This window comes from Procambarus clarkii, chromosome 10, assembly GCF_040958095.1.
Source record: "Procambarus clarkii isolate CNS0578487 chromosome 10, FALCON_Pclarkii_2.0, whole genome shotgun sequence".
Lineage (NCBI taxonomy): Eukaryota > Metazoa > Arthropoda > Malacostraca > Decapoda > Cambaridae > Procambarus > Procambarus clarkii.
In genome coordinates this window covers 50,035,939-50,051,782 of record NC_091159.1, presented here as the reverse complement: position 1 = coordinate 50,051,782, position 15,844 = coordinate 50,035,939, and the positions used below count along the sequence as shown (strand labels likewise).

Here is a 15,844-nt window from a genome sequence, read left to right as displayed (position 1 = left end):
GTGCTGATGTAGATTTGACTAAATGTAAACTCTGTCAGCAGAACTATTCGCATACTTTGCGTCATTATATACTGGAATGTGAAAAAATCGCGGAATTTAAAGATAACGCCATCAATAGTGTCCAAGAAATGTGTAAGTACTTCATTCATAATGATGTGCTGCCCGAAATCTTTGCGAAGCATCCAAAATTTGCTTACTGTAGGTAATGCATGTACATGACTGTAAAGCTGCCGCCCAGTTGGGTGGGTGTGCAGCAAGACTAGTAACTGTGTGACTCACCGAAGATGTAAAGTGCCTTGTATAGTGACTGTTGTGAGCCTCTTGCTGAATCACTTGTGATACAAAAGATTATTGATGTATGTATTTGTACAGGTGATTAAATATGTATGTGTATGTATATTTGTATATGTACTCACCTATTTGTGCTTGCGGGGGTTGAGCTCTGGCTCTTTGGTCCCGCCTCTCAACAGTCAATCAACTGATATGTATATATATATGTACATGTATGTCTGAGTATGTTTACATGTATATATATAACATTAATAATTGTGTAACTAGCGTCAAAAGATTGTTATTTGCTTAGCTAAACAAACTAGAGGGTTCAGTTCCTGAACTGATTATGTGCCTCTGTAATCCTTTACACCACCGCTCACGGGATGGGTATGGGGTGCATAATAAAGAAAGAAATTGAAAATTGGTAAGCTATCCCATTATCACATTATAATTATCCCACATTATATATCCCATTATCACAATATATGAATATTTTTGTATTATATATGCAGAAATAATATTAATAAAATAATTAAAATCGTGTAGTATACTCTATGCCTTAAAATATATTACTTTGAAACCCGTATCAGTCGCTAAACAAAAAATTGGGCTATTCGTATTATAAATTCGCTACTTCTAGCGAATTTCAGCAATTCGGATCTGGCAACGCTGATATAATCAGCTGGTCGAGTTTGTAAACATGGCTGTCAGAAACCCAGGCGTTGGCTTAGGTGAGCTTATCTCTTTATTTCCCCTTGATGCAATCCCTTTAATTACTCCTGGAGGATTACAGCCGAGTGATGTGTTCCTCGTAGGTGTTGCCGGTGTTTTGAAAAGCATGACACGGCTGTACGAACCTGCGTGGACAGCCTCAAGGATACCTCAATGTGGTGTTCGAGGGGGAGTCCTGTGGTCTCGTCTACATCCTCGACCCACTCAGTCCTCACCTAGTTGTGCTTGCGGGGGGCTGAGCTTTGGCTCTTTGGTCCCCCGCCCCCCAACTGTCAATCAACTGGTGTACAGATTCCTAAGCTTCTCGAGCTCTGTCATATCTACATTTGAAACTGAATGGAGTCTGCCTCCACCACATCACTAACTTATGCATTACATTTACTAACTACTCTGACACTGAAAAAGTTCTTTCTAGTGTCTCTGTGGCTCATTTGGGTACTCGGCTTCCACGTGTGTTCCCTAGTGCGTGTACCACCCCGTGTTAAATAATCCATCCTTATCTACCCCTGTAAATTCCCCTGAGAATTTTTGTCATGAGTAGAACAGAAAAAGTGGGCATGTTTCCTTTCATCTGATGCTTCTATTCACCTTCTAGTAAAATAGGTACCCTGGACTTGGGCTGTTGTTGTGGGTTGCATCCTAAGGGAGTGATTCCCAACTGGGGTACCATGAATCTAATATTGTTTATTGTATTGTATTGTCCTCTTAACAAAACAAGAACAAGTTATGAGTGTGTTAAATTGCATGACTCGTGTTATTTAATTACATGCAATTTTAATTGAGAATATCAGTGCTTTAAATTCATGTATGTAGTACAGTATTTGTTGCACAGTTAGGGCTGTAATGGCTTCTCTGTCTTTGTTAGCTCTATTTTATTGAGCTCTGCAGGCTGGCACATGGCTGTAAGGGGGGTCCGCAGGCAGGAACCACTGGAACAAAACGTTGGGACCACTGGCCTAGGAAGACCTTGATAAGCCTAAGTACAAACTTCCTGACAGATGGAATAATGTGGTGTTAATTACTGTCATGATTAACACCATATTATTGTACAACTTGTACAGTTGTATAGTCCATTTTCTAATTTAAATGATTTTTTCATTAGTTTAGGTAAAACTAGGCTGGGTTGGGTTGGCACTAAGTTGGATTGGGTTGGTACTAGGTTGGATTGAGCTATGTTGGTTTTAAAAGTAGGCAGCAGACCATTTTATGTATGAAGTATCCTACGTCTCTCCAACTAGCCATACTTATTGCCTTTCTGGACAATCGAGCACAAGTAAGGGACTGGTTGTCCTTTAAAGCAGGGTGGACACATGGTTCCTGCACTATAGGAAATGAGACTATGCCAATGTAGCTTTGGAAATGTAAAATCTTCTGGCTTGTCCTGCAGCACAATTGGCATGTATCTGATTAGACTTAATAATTTTACATTCAACAGATTTAGCATGGGTGAACAGTGTACAGGTTAATCTGCCATCAGTCAAGAGACGAGCTGAGACTTTGGGCACAAAACGCACTGTAAAGAAACAGTGGCAGGCAGCATGGCTGTTACGAGCAGTTACCTGCATTGATCTTACAACTCTCTCAGGTAATAAAAAATTAGTGACTGGATTAACTTTGGACTGTGCAATAAAGAAAAAAATAATAATAAATTCCAATTGTTATTGATTATTAAATTATTAATAAGAAATGTTACCCTTTTGGTTTTGCTTGATTTTTTATCAAATTACCTTAAAGTAGAAAATGTTATTCTCTATCCTTGGCATATATGCTTGTCTATTCTCACTCTTACAAGCTCTCTGTTTGTGATTATAAAGTACAGTACAGTACTGTATTTGATTACCAGTGCTACAAATAATAATTCCGAACTCAACAGGCGATGATACCAATGCCAATGTTCAACGTCTGTGCCACAAAGCGGCACGCCCCATTCGTCACGACATAATAAAGGCCATGGGTATGGAGGATGCTGGCATCACCTGTGGGGCTGTCTGTGTGTACCCTGCCCGAGTAGCTGGTGCCCTAAAAACGTTGCAGAAGATTGGAGTAGATATTCCTGTAGCAGCAGGTATGGGGGGGGTTAGCCATTCCTTGCAGGAATGTAAGAACTCTTGTATATATAAATAAATAAAATTCATTATTCATGTCCTTGGTGGATGTGACTTATCATATGCTGCAAAACAATTTTTTAATTTGCAAAAAAATATTGGTTTCAGAAATATTTGTTTTGATTTCTTTTTTTTTCATGGTGTATTCAGCAAGGTTAATTGGCAGTTCCCATTAAACTTGAACCCTAAATTATCACAAATTTTTATGCCCAAAATACTGTTCATATTAGTGGCTTTATGTAATGTGCAGCTTTTCTACTGTTACCTACTAAATAAATACTGTATTGTATTCCTATGTGTATCTTAGATATAAAATTATTTTATGATTATTAGTATTTATTATATAGGTTTGAAATATGTATTGATCATGGCATACACATAGTGATCCTTTCTACCATGTAAGGCCCTGGGCTGAGTTGACCTTTTACCCATGGTATTGGCACCAGATAAGATATGCAATGTCAGTTCTATTGACTAATGCAGTGCTTCCTCCCAGAGAATTATAGAAAATATTTCTTGTCCATGCTGATTGTAACATGCACAATTATTACTTCAGTGTTGGCATGTGAGATGAGCTTCCAGTTATATTAGCATGTGTAAAGTGATAGGATGTTTTGTCATACAACAAGAGTGTAAACATTGCATTTCTCTTGTGGCATGGATGCAGATTTCTAATTTGTTTTATACAATCCCATTATAATTTGGGTAGACCTGCAACACTATTAAGTGCTTGACACTGTAATAAGCAAACATTTTCAACATTTAAGATTTATTTTATATGCATTAATATATTTAAAACAATTATATTTTATCAATGAAGATTCACCATTGTTAAGATAAATATGGGCTGCATAATTTTCATGGTATGGAGTGCATAACTTAGGTGTGATGACTCTTGGAGTTTCATTCAACAGCTTCCATCTTTACAGTGGCAACAGGCTTCCCATCTGGACAATACCATTTGAAGACTCGATTAGAAGAGATACGCTTAGCTGTAGAAGATGGTGCAAGAGAGATTGATATTGTTATCAGTCGAGAAATGGCTCTCCTTGGCAACTGGAAAGGTTAGTGGGTGAGATTACCTTTAAGTAAGATCAGTAAAAATAATTCCCATTAGACTTCCAATCTCACAAATCTGAAAATTATCTTATTCTGTTCACAAGCATCTTATTCTGTTCAATTTCTTTGATTCTCAATCTTCTTTTAAACAGTTTTCCTGCTTGAGTGTTCTGCCAAATGTTTCAAGAATCAACTTGGGTTTCTAAGAGTCAGTCTTCCAGGATTTCCCCCCCCCCCCCCTCCATTCCATTCTATGTCTACCATAAGCTTATTCACAATGGTATGTTCTGTACATTTAATTTCTTTTCCTACTATCCCTCTGTTAAGAAAAGTGCTCTTGTCTCCCTCTTTCTCTAGGCATTATGCATATTAGTAACCCGCTCCCCCCCCTCAGTTTCTTGATTCTGATATTTCTGTTCACAATTCTTTTTCCTCGCCTTCATTATCCCTTAAATTTGATCAACTATTCCTATTCTCAAGCTAAACAAAAGCTTTTTTATCCTAAATCTTCTTCCAACACTAGAAACACTATGCTGTTCATATGTGAAGTCAAAAACCTTACTAAACCCTGTCATGCAAAACTTGCCCATTGACAAACCAGTACAATTCATTGTAATCTTGTTCATGCGGCTGCTCCTACTACCAATCCTGCTGGTGTTTATTCAGTTTCCTGTTCCTCCTGTCCTACCCAGTACATTGGAGAAACTGGCCATACTTTTAATGACGGGCGTTAAAGAACAAATAAAAAGTGTTAAGTCTGCAGACACAATCAGTGCTATGTATCATGTTAGGCACTATAGATTAATCTTTTAAAATAATCATTCCAGCCTTTAACTCTTCAATGCCAGCCAGAGGCTTAAGGCCTGTGATGGAATATCCTTGCAAAAAAAAAAAAAAAACCATTCAGACACTGTCTTGCCAAATTGGCTCTCATACATAACGTGCCCAACATGGACATTTCCCTTAAGCTTATTTAGAACTGTACCTGCCGATGCCTATTGTCATATCACTTTAACTATTGCCATAAAGAACATAGGGATTAACTTTATTTTTTAAAATTAAGATTTTTTCCTGCTCACTTTTTACCTGTGTAATTTTCTCAGCGATGTTTTCATTTTAAAAATTTTGTTTACACAAGTGGGTACAGGAATAAATGGCTTCTGACTCCTGTTAATAGGCTTAGAACATTACCTTCCCATAACTTATGGTAAGCCTTACCCAATAGTTTTTCCCTGAACATGACAACTAATCAATTAGCAAGCAGGTTCCCAATTACTGCTGTGTAAACCGGCAAACTCAGACTATATCGCTTGTGAGGCTAGGGGCAAGCATGTTTCCACTGTTGTATATTCGATAGCCAACACCACATGTTCCCTCTTCACAGAGCTAATAGAAGCTTCATTTTACATTTACCTGTGTTTTGAGCGGATATTAAGAGGAATCAAAATTAATAATCAAATTAATAATGAAAATGAAGTTTTTATTTTTACCTGATTTACCTGAGGGCCACTAACCCTAGTGGCTGCGACGAGGACAGGAAGTCGGCGGCTTGTTGAAGGTTCCCCTATTTGCCTTGATGATTTTTTCCAGGTATATTACCCGGAAAAGATCATGTATTTTGAAAATCATGAAAAGAACACATGAGATTTTAGCTCATGTGTTTGGATTATTACTAAAAATAGTTCATCCAGTTCAATACTTAAAATTTTTCCTGAAGATCTCATTGAAATGGTGATGATTTCACTGTTATGAGTCTTATAATGTAAAATATTGAAAATAATTCTATTCCATACCTATAAACATCTCTACAAAAATTGGTGTCTGAATATGTACTCATCATAACTTGATATGTAAAACTGTTTGCAGGATTATATGACGAGGTGAAGGTGATGCGAGAGGCCTGTGGTGATGCCCACATGAAGGTCATCTTGGCTGTTGGAGAACTTGGTTCTTTGAACAATGTGTACAAGGCTTCCCTTGTAGCCATGATGGCTGGGGCTGACTTCATCAAAACTTCCACTGGCAAGGAAGGAGTCAATGCTATCCTCCCTGTAGGAGTTGTCATGTGTCGAGCCATCAGGGATTTCTATGAACGTACTGGACACAAGGTGAGGAGTCTTTAACTTGATATCATGTTATTTTGAGAGTAACCCTTAGACTTGGGATATGGTCCTATGTGCATATGTGCCAAATAATAAATATTTCATAACAAAATTATACTACAATTTTGTATCTGTCTAGAAAAAGAGATCTGTATGCAGAAGAGAGTAGATCAACAAGAATGTATGTTTACCTACATTCCTGCTAGCCGATATCTACTATCCTATCTGAATGGTTAAATAATTAATACTTTTCAGATTGGATTCAAGCCTGCTGGTGGGATCCGAGCAGCCAAGGATGCTCTTGTGTGGCTAATTCTCATCAAGGAGGAACTTGGTAATGACTGGCTTAACAACCACATGTTCAGGTGAGAAAATCGGAGAATATGAAGAATTTTCTTTAGGTTGTCCGTAGCCGAGTTGATAGGTGTATGCACGTAGATCTATTTGCAGGATCAGGCCTTCTGATCATCAGTACAAAACTGTACTGTGATTCTCTGACACCATTTCCTAAACATCTTTATCCAATACATTCAACTTATTTTTGAGTTGTGCTGGAGAAGTTCTTTCTGACCTCATCCCATTTGTTGACAGTTTTCATCTATGTCCCATTATTCCGCTGTTCCTCACTTTAAGCATTGTTTCTCTGGTGTACTTGGTCCGTTTTCCTTAGAATGTTGTATGTCATTGTCTTGTCTTCTATGTTCTTTCTCATGTCTGTCTTTCCCTTGAGAGTACTAGGTATTAAGCATATTTGAGTTGGCAGAGTGTTATTAAATGCAGAGGAGCGTTTTGCATGCGGGAAATGCTGCGTGTGGGAGTGTTAATGCAATGAGCAGTGGGGCACCACTTTAATGTGGTAGGCGGTCAGGGCTGTCTAGTATCTCCATCTATATATAGATGGTATCATGGTTAATGATAATGATACTAGAAATGCATGCAAGTTTAGAGTATTATTAGAACATGTGAATTTTATCAAATTTTATTTATGCAGATGCAATTCTTCCAACAATAAATTATTGAAAAGATGCTTATTTTTGCTAAAATACAAATGGTACAAGAGCAAACCACTTTTAAAACCAGTTAGTAGGCTCAGAGCTTTTACTTCATACAGCTCACTTTTCAGTTATCCAGGAACATGATCTGGCAGAAGGTTTATAACCAGGTGCCCAGTTAGTTGATTAAACTAGCAAAATAAGTTTTATTGACCCCTTAGACTGCTTTACAACACTTTGCTCTGCAGACAAAATTTATTCCAAAAAAAAATTTCATTCTAATATTGTTAAAATGCATTTCCTGATCAAAGTAAAAACAAAAATAAGAGGATTTTCACCGTGGTGAAATCTGCAAGTCTCACGTTTAACGAGTGTTGGTGCAGCATTCGCCCTGGGACAGTCGAGCTGGCTCCGCTGTAGGACGGGAGTTGCCATAAAGATTCTTTAAAATTAAAAAAAAAAAATTTCTATGTCTCTGATTAGTTTTTTCTCTCGTTTTCCCAGTAATATTATTAAATAGCATGCCTCTTTAGGCATTTAAAAATAAAATGTTTGGAAACATTCAAATACTCAAATATATTAGTATCAATAATATGCACACAATATATGTTTAGAACAATCAACATACTGTACACATTTTTTTAATCAACATACAGTTCTTGCTATTATTACACTATATACACATGTCATATATAACTATCTACATTTTTCATGCATCATTACAGCCACTAAAAGGTTCTGGTGGGTGTAATAATTTTGTGACCAGTTACCAGAGTTCCGCTTGAATCCCCATATTTTGCATGAAAGTGTTACTACATGCATTGAGTATACTGTATTACATTTTATATATATTCCCAAGGAATTTACCATTATTTTTTCAAGTGTAATGATACATTGGATTGTCAATAATGTTACAAATAGCACACAACATATGTGCGCACAGATATATTTCTCATGAATATCTCGACACTTTGTGGACAATTCTTTAAATAATAGAATGTGCAGTTTTGCTGTTACTTCACTGTTTACACACATCATATATACAGTATCTACATTTTTATGCACCATAACAAACCAGCAAATACTTCTGGTGGATGTGGTACGAGATCCAAGCACAGCATAGTGGCACATTCTACTAGCAGACGATGCCATCAGTCAAAGCCATATGATGTAGCAAACTGCCTGTAATATTCAAAGCACATTGCTAAATCTAGCCACAATACTGCTATTATCATATTCCTGTCACTAAATCATGAATACGAATAATTTTCCACAAGTTTATTTTTTAGAGGAATGTGAATAATTTTCCACAAGTTTATTTTTTAGAGGAATGTGAGGTTCCATCTCGTGATTCACAGATGGATGAAACCATGGCTGTGGGCTGTGAATGTCTGCCTCCCACTGTGAACATCGTAACCAGCATTGTGTTGACTGATACCTGAACTTTGTACATGGTCCTTATCATAGTCTGCATCTTCTATGACACTTACCATTAGGGAAAAAAAATCAGGTATTTATTTCATCCATAATATGTGATACTGTGGGCACTAGCTGCTGCAGCATGTGCTACCTGTGATTGCCCTTTCAATAATGAGACCCAAACACCCAAGAGGGAAGCCCACAATTTTTGTCCAAGATGGAATCTTTTCTGGAGGGCTGAGGATTCCTAAAACTCCCCGTGATCCTGTGGGAGTTTTAAATCGGCACTTTAAAACGGCTCTAGCCATGTCATGCAGGTTACCGATAATTGGCCTCCATGGCTTCAGCTGTGTCGCACAGTGGAAGGATTAAGTTGAGCTTTGGGAAGGGAGAACTCTAAGCCTGCTAACAAAGAGTCATAAGTCATCTGCTGAGTGTGATTTTTTTAATAATAATAATAATAATAATAATAATAATAATAATGATAATAAACCCATTTTCAAATTCCAACACAGGATTGGAGCATCAGGTCTCTTGGCCGACATTGAACGTCAACTCTTCCATTATGTGTATGGACGCTATGCAGCCACATCAGAGCTTCCCATGGCCTAGAAATTTACTTAGTGACTATTTCATTGAAGCCTCTCATGACCTAGTAGGCTTCCATCTAATAAGAACTGAAAGCACCTTGAGTAGCATTCAAATAAGTAGCATTCAAATATTTTCCATTAATTGCTTCCATGTGCAACAGTACAATGTGTTCTGTCTGGGGGTTACGTATTCTGTATAATGTAATGTTAAATGCGCCATACAGTAATTATATTTCAAAGGATATATACAGATAAAATAATTGAGGAAAATCTTTAATTTTACTAAACTTTCATAATGGCACTAATTTGTTGTGGTTAAACAGTATGTGTTTGATGTTTAGATGATGGAAATGTACATCGTTTTCACAGATTTATTTAATTATGTACTCTTATTATTTACTACAGGACTCTACAGTACAGTGGCAACTCCAAAATTTTAATTGCCTTTCCAAGCTTGATCTGAATTCTTGTGAAATACAGATTTTTTTAATATTTTTCTTTACCAGTTATTTATATCTAGAATTATTGTAGTTTTCCTGTAGTAAACGAACCAATGTTTCTTCATAGTTAGATAAAAAAAAACATATATAAAGAATGTGGTGTGCATTTAAATAATAATTCTGCTCTTAAAAAAAAAATACATTTATAATCTTTATGTACATTATTCAGCTTAAGCTGGTCTTGGTAAACAAGTGGCAGCACAGTATGGTTATAGCACTCTACTCTTTGGAGCTGCACATTCAACAGACCTTTTAACATAAATTACCACTAGACATTTAACATGTACTGACCTTTAAAAGTCCTCAATGTCTCAGGTTTGTGCATTCTTACAGCTACCCCCAAGCTACGAAGTTGAGTGAGTTACTGGGAAACATCCTTGTGCAAAGTATCATACTCACTTAAATACCATACTTTTTGCAAAACTTCATGAGGTGCTTCTTTGATTTTTATGAAACAGTACTATTGTCAAAGCTATACATTGCCAGCTGCTGGCCTCCCCAAGTCATTATTTACTTTTTTCAGTAAGTCTGCTTATTTATCTATGGTTAGGGCATTATTCATACTCTATCAGATTTACCCTTGCTGCTCTTCCTCAATACCATAGATTTCAACTTGTAAATAACGTATTCAGAGAGAAGGTTGATGAAAACGGGTGGTAAATTATTAGTAGGTCTACATACTCAGTAAGCCTATGAATGAGAAAGTCACTCTTCTGTATCGATACAAGCACACTAAAGTATGTCTACGAATAACTGAAGAATAACAAAAATCTGAAGAAACTATTTATCTGAAACTAGAAAAAGAAGCTAGAAACATTTAAAGATTACTATTCATGATCTGGGTTTCACAGTGGTAACTCAAAAATCAGGATATGAATTTTTGGTGGGACAGTTTGTTGCCAAACTGGTCTATTGCTTAGAATGTCTGGATTTTGTAAGGTCTAGCCTTATGTGGAGATATGGATTTTAGAGGGTTAGAGTACTGTATTACAATTTTCTCTGTTAATGAGTTTAGAATAAATATATGAGTATAGAAACCAGTGCCTTCAAATATGGATAATATTTTTATAAATATTGTTAATTGATTATGTATGATTATTTGAGTTGCATATTAAAATTCTAAAAATATATTTTTATGCTAAATATGGAAGTGTACTAATTCAAATACAACCTATTTTCTGCAGAACACTTTTAGATATAGCTAATGATTTTTCTGTCATGTAATAAGAGTCATTATATATTCCTAAAGAGTACTGTATTACATTAAAAATAAATGACGAATTTTAAGATTAATAAATAATACCTCAATGCCTTTCTGAGTGGGCTTCTATTACCTAAGTACTCACCTAGTTGTGCTTGCTGGGGTTGAGCTCTTGTTTTTTGGTCCCGCTTCTCAACTGGTGTACAGATTCCTGAGCCTACTGGACTCTATCATATCTACATTTGAAACTGTGTATGGAGTCTGCCTCCACCACATCACTGTAAGTGTAATTACCTAAGTGTAGTTAGAGGATGAGAGCCATACTCGTGGTGTCCCATCTTCCCAGCACTCTTTGTCATATAACGCTTTGAAACTACCGACGGTTTTAGCCTCCACCACCTTCTCACCAGCTTATTCCAACCATCTACCATTCTGTTTGCAAAAGAAAACTTTCTAATATTTTTTTGCATCTTTGTTTCCTTAGCTTGAATCTGTGTCCTCTTGTTCGTGATGTAGCTGGTTTCAGGAAGTAGCTCTTTGTCAATTTGGTCAAGTCCTGTTAGTATTTTGTAAGTGGTGATCTTATCACTTCTTTTTCTTCTATCTTCTTGTTTTGGCATATATATAATGTCATGATTGTCATTGTATTTCTACTCTCTAAGTTTTATGTGTAAGGAGGCAAAGACTATTCTGATGATGCATATTCTAGAAATTATCTGACATTTGTGGCATTCACTCTACAGACTTCCTGTTCACTTTCTTAAAGGCAGTTCTTATATTGGCTAACTTTGTACATGTAGCTGATAGTATTTGTTTGATGTAGGATTCTCTTGATAGGTTGGATATAATATCGACCATTAAGTCCTTTTCTCTGATTGATTCCGAAGGAGTTTCTTCTCCCATGCATAGCACATTGTAGGGTCTTTTATTTCCAGGAACCAAGACTCATTACTTTGCACTTGGTTGAATTAAATTCCATTGGACACTTCCTGAACCATTCTCTCATTTCGACCAGGTTATGCTAAAGTGAGCCTACATCACATCTTGCTGTAAATCAGTGAATGATGAACTCAATAAAAGCACTCAAGACAAAGTTAAAGACTTTATTAGAATCAGTGTACAAAACCATTTCTGAAGAGGAGCTCTTGATAAATCAATAAGACAAAGCTTTATTAGATTAAAATTAAAGGAATATTGTCTTAAAAAACTAACATCAGTATGAGAATAATTGGTGATATGTTATAATAAAAACCATTGTGCTTTCTACTCGAGGTTCACTGTTGAAGGTAAACTGTATTGTCAAGAAGCTTTTGGTGGTGGTGGGGGCAGGGAGGGGGGAGTTTGAGGGGAGGTCTGAGGAGATAGTTGATTTTTTGTTTAATTAAACTATAATTTTCATGTGTGTGTGTATGTGTGGATGTTCATGCGTGTTCATATAAGTGACTCTAGCTTGAAACACCAACATTGTGTCCATGTAGAGTTGAACTGCAATAATTGTTTATGCACATCACTTGAAATGACCTTTACTCTTATCTGTAGCTCTGAGGATGGGGGTAGGGGGTAATTTTATCCTTCTTCTTGCATACTGCTGCGTATTATTAACCATTCATCTTCAAGATTTTGGAATTATTGAAGTAACAGTGGGCTTTGGTGGCCAAAATGCTTTCCATAACTTTGCACATTTCTGGTGGTAAGAATGCTGGAACTGGTCTGTGCAAAGGGAATATTAATCTGGTTGTTCTGTAGTTTATCCTTGTTAGGCAATAATGCTGTTTTGTTATTATTATGATATTTATTATTATCATTATTCTAATAATTACCCGTTTCCTTCCATCAAGGGGTAGACAGACAAAGACTGACAGACAGACATATACACAGGGTGCCTCATGGCTGAGTGGACAGTGCTTGGGGGGTCGTAGTCCTAAGGGCCCTGGTTCGATTCCTGGCCGAGGCAGCAACAAATGGGTAGAGTTTCTTTCACACTGATGCACCTGTTCACCTAACAGTTAATAGGTACCTGGGAGTTAGACAGCTGCTGCAGATTGCTTCTTGGGAATGTGTGTGTGTGATAGAAATATTTGTAGTAGACATAACTGAGGAAAAATAGATTGGTTAGAAAGGTGGGATCCAAGAGCTAATAGCTCGATTCTGCAAGCACAAATAGTAAATACAAATAGTAAACACACATGCACACGCACACGCGCACACACACACACACACACACACACACACCAAAGTCCAACTAAAGGAAGTGTAAAGTAATGAAATTAGGCAAAGGGAGCAGAAGGCTGAACACAAGGTACCACCTGGGAGGTGAAATCCTGCAAGAGTCAAATAGAGAGAAAGATCTGGGGGTTGATATCACACCGAACCTGTCCCTACAAGTAGTTGAAAACTACATTATCTACTACAAGAAATGTGTGTGTGTGTGTGTTTGTGTGGTGTGATGTGTGGTGCTTCAGATGCTAGTCACTGAAGAAACCCAAATATTAGAAATGTTACACAAATGAAAATGTGAGTACTAATTAAAAGAGGGAGTGAGAGATAGGGAACATGATAGAAGAGAGGGAGGATGGGAGGCAGAGAATGAGGAAACAGGTCCGAAGATTAAACATGAATATGAATAAACTGCATATGTACTACAAAAAAAAATGAGCTTGTTACGCCAATCTCTCCCTACATGTAAGACTATAAACAACTACGTTAGCTGAGGTCGTAACCTCCAAAGGGCATAAGCATCCGTTACTAGAATCCCGCAAACCAAATCAAACTTTATTATTTTGCACTGTGGATATATATATATTATGTCTTAAGTAATACACATTGTTTTGTCAATGAGCTCACTTGTATATAAAATTATATAAAGCCTTAGTAGAATGAGCGTTAGAATAACTGCTTCAGAAGCGGAGAATGACTCGATCATCTCATAGAAGTGGGTGTGAGTGTTTGTTTTCCTGTGTTCCTTCACGAAATATGTCCAGTAGCTTCAAAGGTGAAGAGACAGAGCGTTGACGGGTAAGCAAAGCCTGTAGCCTAGTTAAGCTCGGTAGATTAGGCTGGCTAAAACGCTGCTAGGCCACTTTTGGCCAGTGTTTTGTTGGAGCAGATTGGATTAGTGTGCCTTCAGGCCTAAATTACCCGGGACCTTCCTAGGAAATGTGAAAAAGTGAGATTCTCGCGAAATTGTGCAGGGAGCAAAATGTGGCAAGTGAATTTAGTCAAAAGAGATCCTGTTCATGTTCCTGTGACAAAGGCTCCTGGGTAATCTCGGTGCCTAGCTAAGATATGTGATATGCCAGATCATGTATAATGCGATTGGGCATGTGTGTACAATGCGAAATACATCATGCATATAGCATGTTAGATCATGTAAATGACAGGAATTATGTAGATATCATATCCTGTTTACGACAGATCCTGCTTTGTAATGAAAGGTCACGTATATAACATAAGGATTTATGTCTAAAAGGGTTCAGTTTATCCAGAAATACAGAGCTGTCAGTTGCAATGTCTGCAACGGGTCATGTGAATGTGTATATATATATATATATATATATATATATATATATATATATATATATATATATATATATATATATATATATATATATATATATATATATATATATATATGTCGTACCTAGTAGCCAGAACGCACTTCTCAGCCTACTATGCAAGGCCCGATTTGCCTAATAAGCCAAGTTTTCATGAATTAATTGTTTTTCGACTACCTAACCTACCTAACCTAACCTAACCTAGCTTTTTCGGCTACCTAACCTAACCTGACCCATAAAGATAGGTTAGGTTAGGTTAGGTAGGGTTGGTTAGGTTCGGTCATATATCTACGTTAATTTTAACTCCAATAAAAAAAAAATGACCTCATACATAATGAAATGGGTAGCTTTATCATTTCATAAGAAAAAAATTGAGAAAATATATTAATTCAGGAAAACTTGGCTTATTAGGCAAATCGGGCCCTGAATTGTAGGCTGAGAAGTGCGTTCTGGCTAGTAGGTACGACATATATATATATATATATATATATATATATATATATATATATATATATATATATATATATATATATATATATATATATATGTCGTACCTAGTAGCCAGAACTCACTTCTCAGCCTACTATTCAAGGCCCGATTTGCCTAATAAGCCAAGTTTTCCTGAATTAATATATTTACTATAATTTTTTTCTTATGAAATGATAAAGCAACCCTTTTCTCTATGTATGAGGTCAACTTTTTTTATTGGAGTTAAAATTAACGTAGATATATGACCGAACCTAACCAACCCAACCTAACCTAACCTAACCTATATTTATAGGTAAGGTTAGGTTAGGTAGCCAAAAAAAGCTAGGTTAGGTTAGGTTAGGTAGGTTAGGTAGACGAAAAAACATTAATTCATGAAAACTTGGCTTATTAGGCAAATCGGGCCTTGAATAGTTGGCTGAGAAGTGCGTTCTGGCTATTAGGTACGACATATATATATATATATATATATATATATATATATATATATATATGTCGTACCTAGTAGCCAGAACGCACTTCTCTGCCTACTATGCAAGGCCCGATTTGCCTAATAAGCCAAGTTTTCATGAATTAATTGTTTTTCGACTACCTAACCTACCTAACCTAACCTAACCTAACTTTTTCGGCTACCTAACCTAACCTAACCTATAAAGATAGGTTAGGTTAGGTTAGGTAGGGTTGGTTAGGTTCGGTCATATATCTACGTTAATTTTGACTCGAATAAAAAAAATTGACCTCATACATAATGAAATGGGTAGCTTTATCATTTCATAAGAAAAAAATTAGAGAAAATATATTAATTCATGAAAACTTGGCTTATTAGGCAAA

At 36.5% G+C, this 15,844-nt stretch overlaps 1 protein-coding gene across 1 annotated transcript; it reads left to right on the top strand.

Annotated features, from left to right (window-relative positions):
* Positions 1-871: 871 nt before the first annotated feature.
* On the top strand, positions 872-11,088 carry Dera (deoxyribose-phosphate aldolase). The gene is made up of 7 exons (XM_045770122.2): positions 872-1,004; positions 2,441-2,590; positions 2,879-3,070; positions 4,040-4,174; positions 6,036-6,277; positions 6,527-6,636; positions 9,198-11,088. Exons 1-7 carry the CDS (start codon positions 974-976, stop codon positions 9,292-9,294), a joined length of 957 nt encoding a protein of 318 aa, XP_045626078.2. The 5' UTR covers positions 872-973; the 3' UTR covers positions 9,295-11,088.
* Positions 11,089-15,844: the final 4,756 nt, after the last annotated feature.

Coding starts and splice junctions, on each gene's coding strand:
- Dera (XM_045770122.2), top strand. CDS start 974: ATGGCTGTCAGAAACCCAGGCGTTGGCTTAG. Junction 4,175..6,035: donor TCTCCTTGGCAACTGGAAAG/GTTAGTGGGTGA, acceptor AACTGTTTGCAG/GATTATATGACGAGGTGAAG. Junction 6,278..6,526: donor ATGAACGTACTGGACACAAG/GTGAGGAGTCTT, acceptor AATACTTTTCAG/ATTGGATTCAAGCCTGCTGG.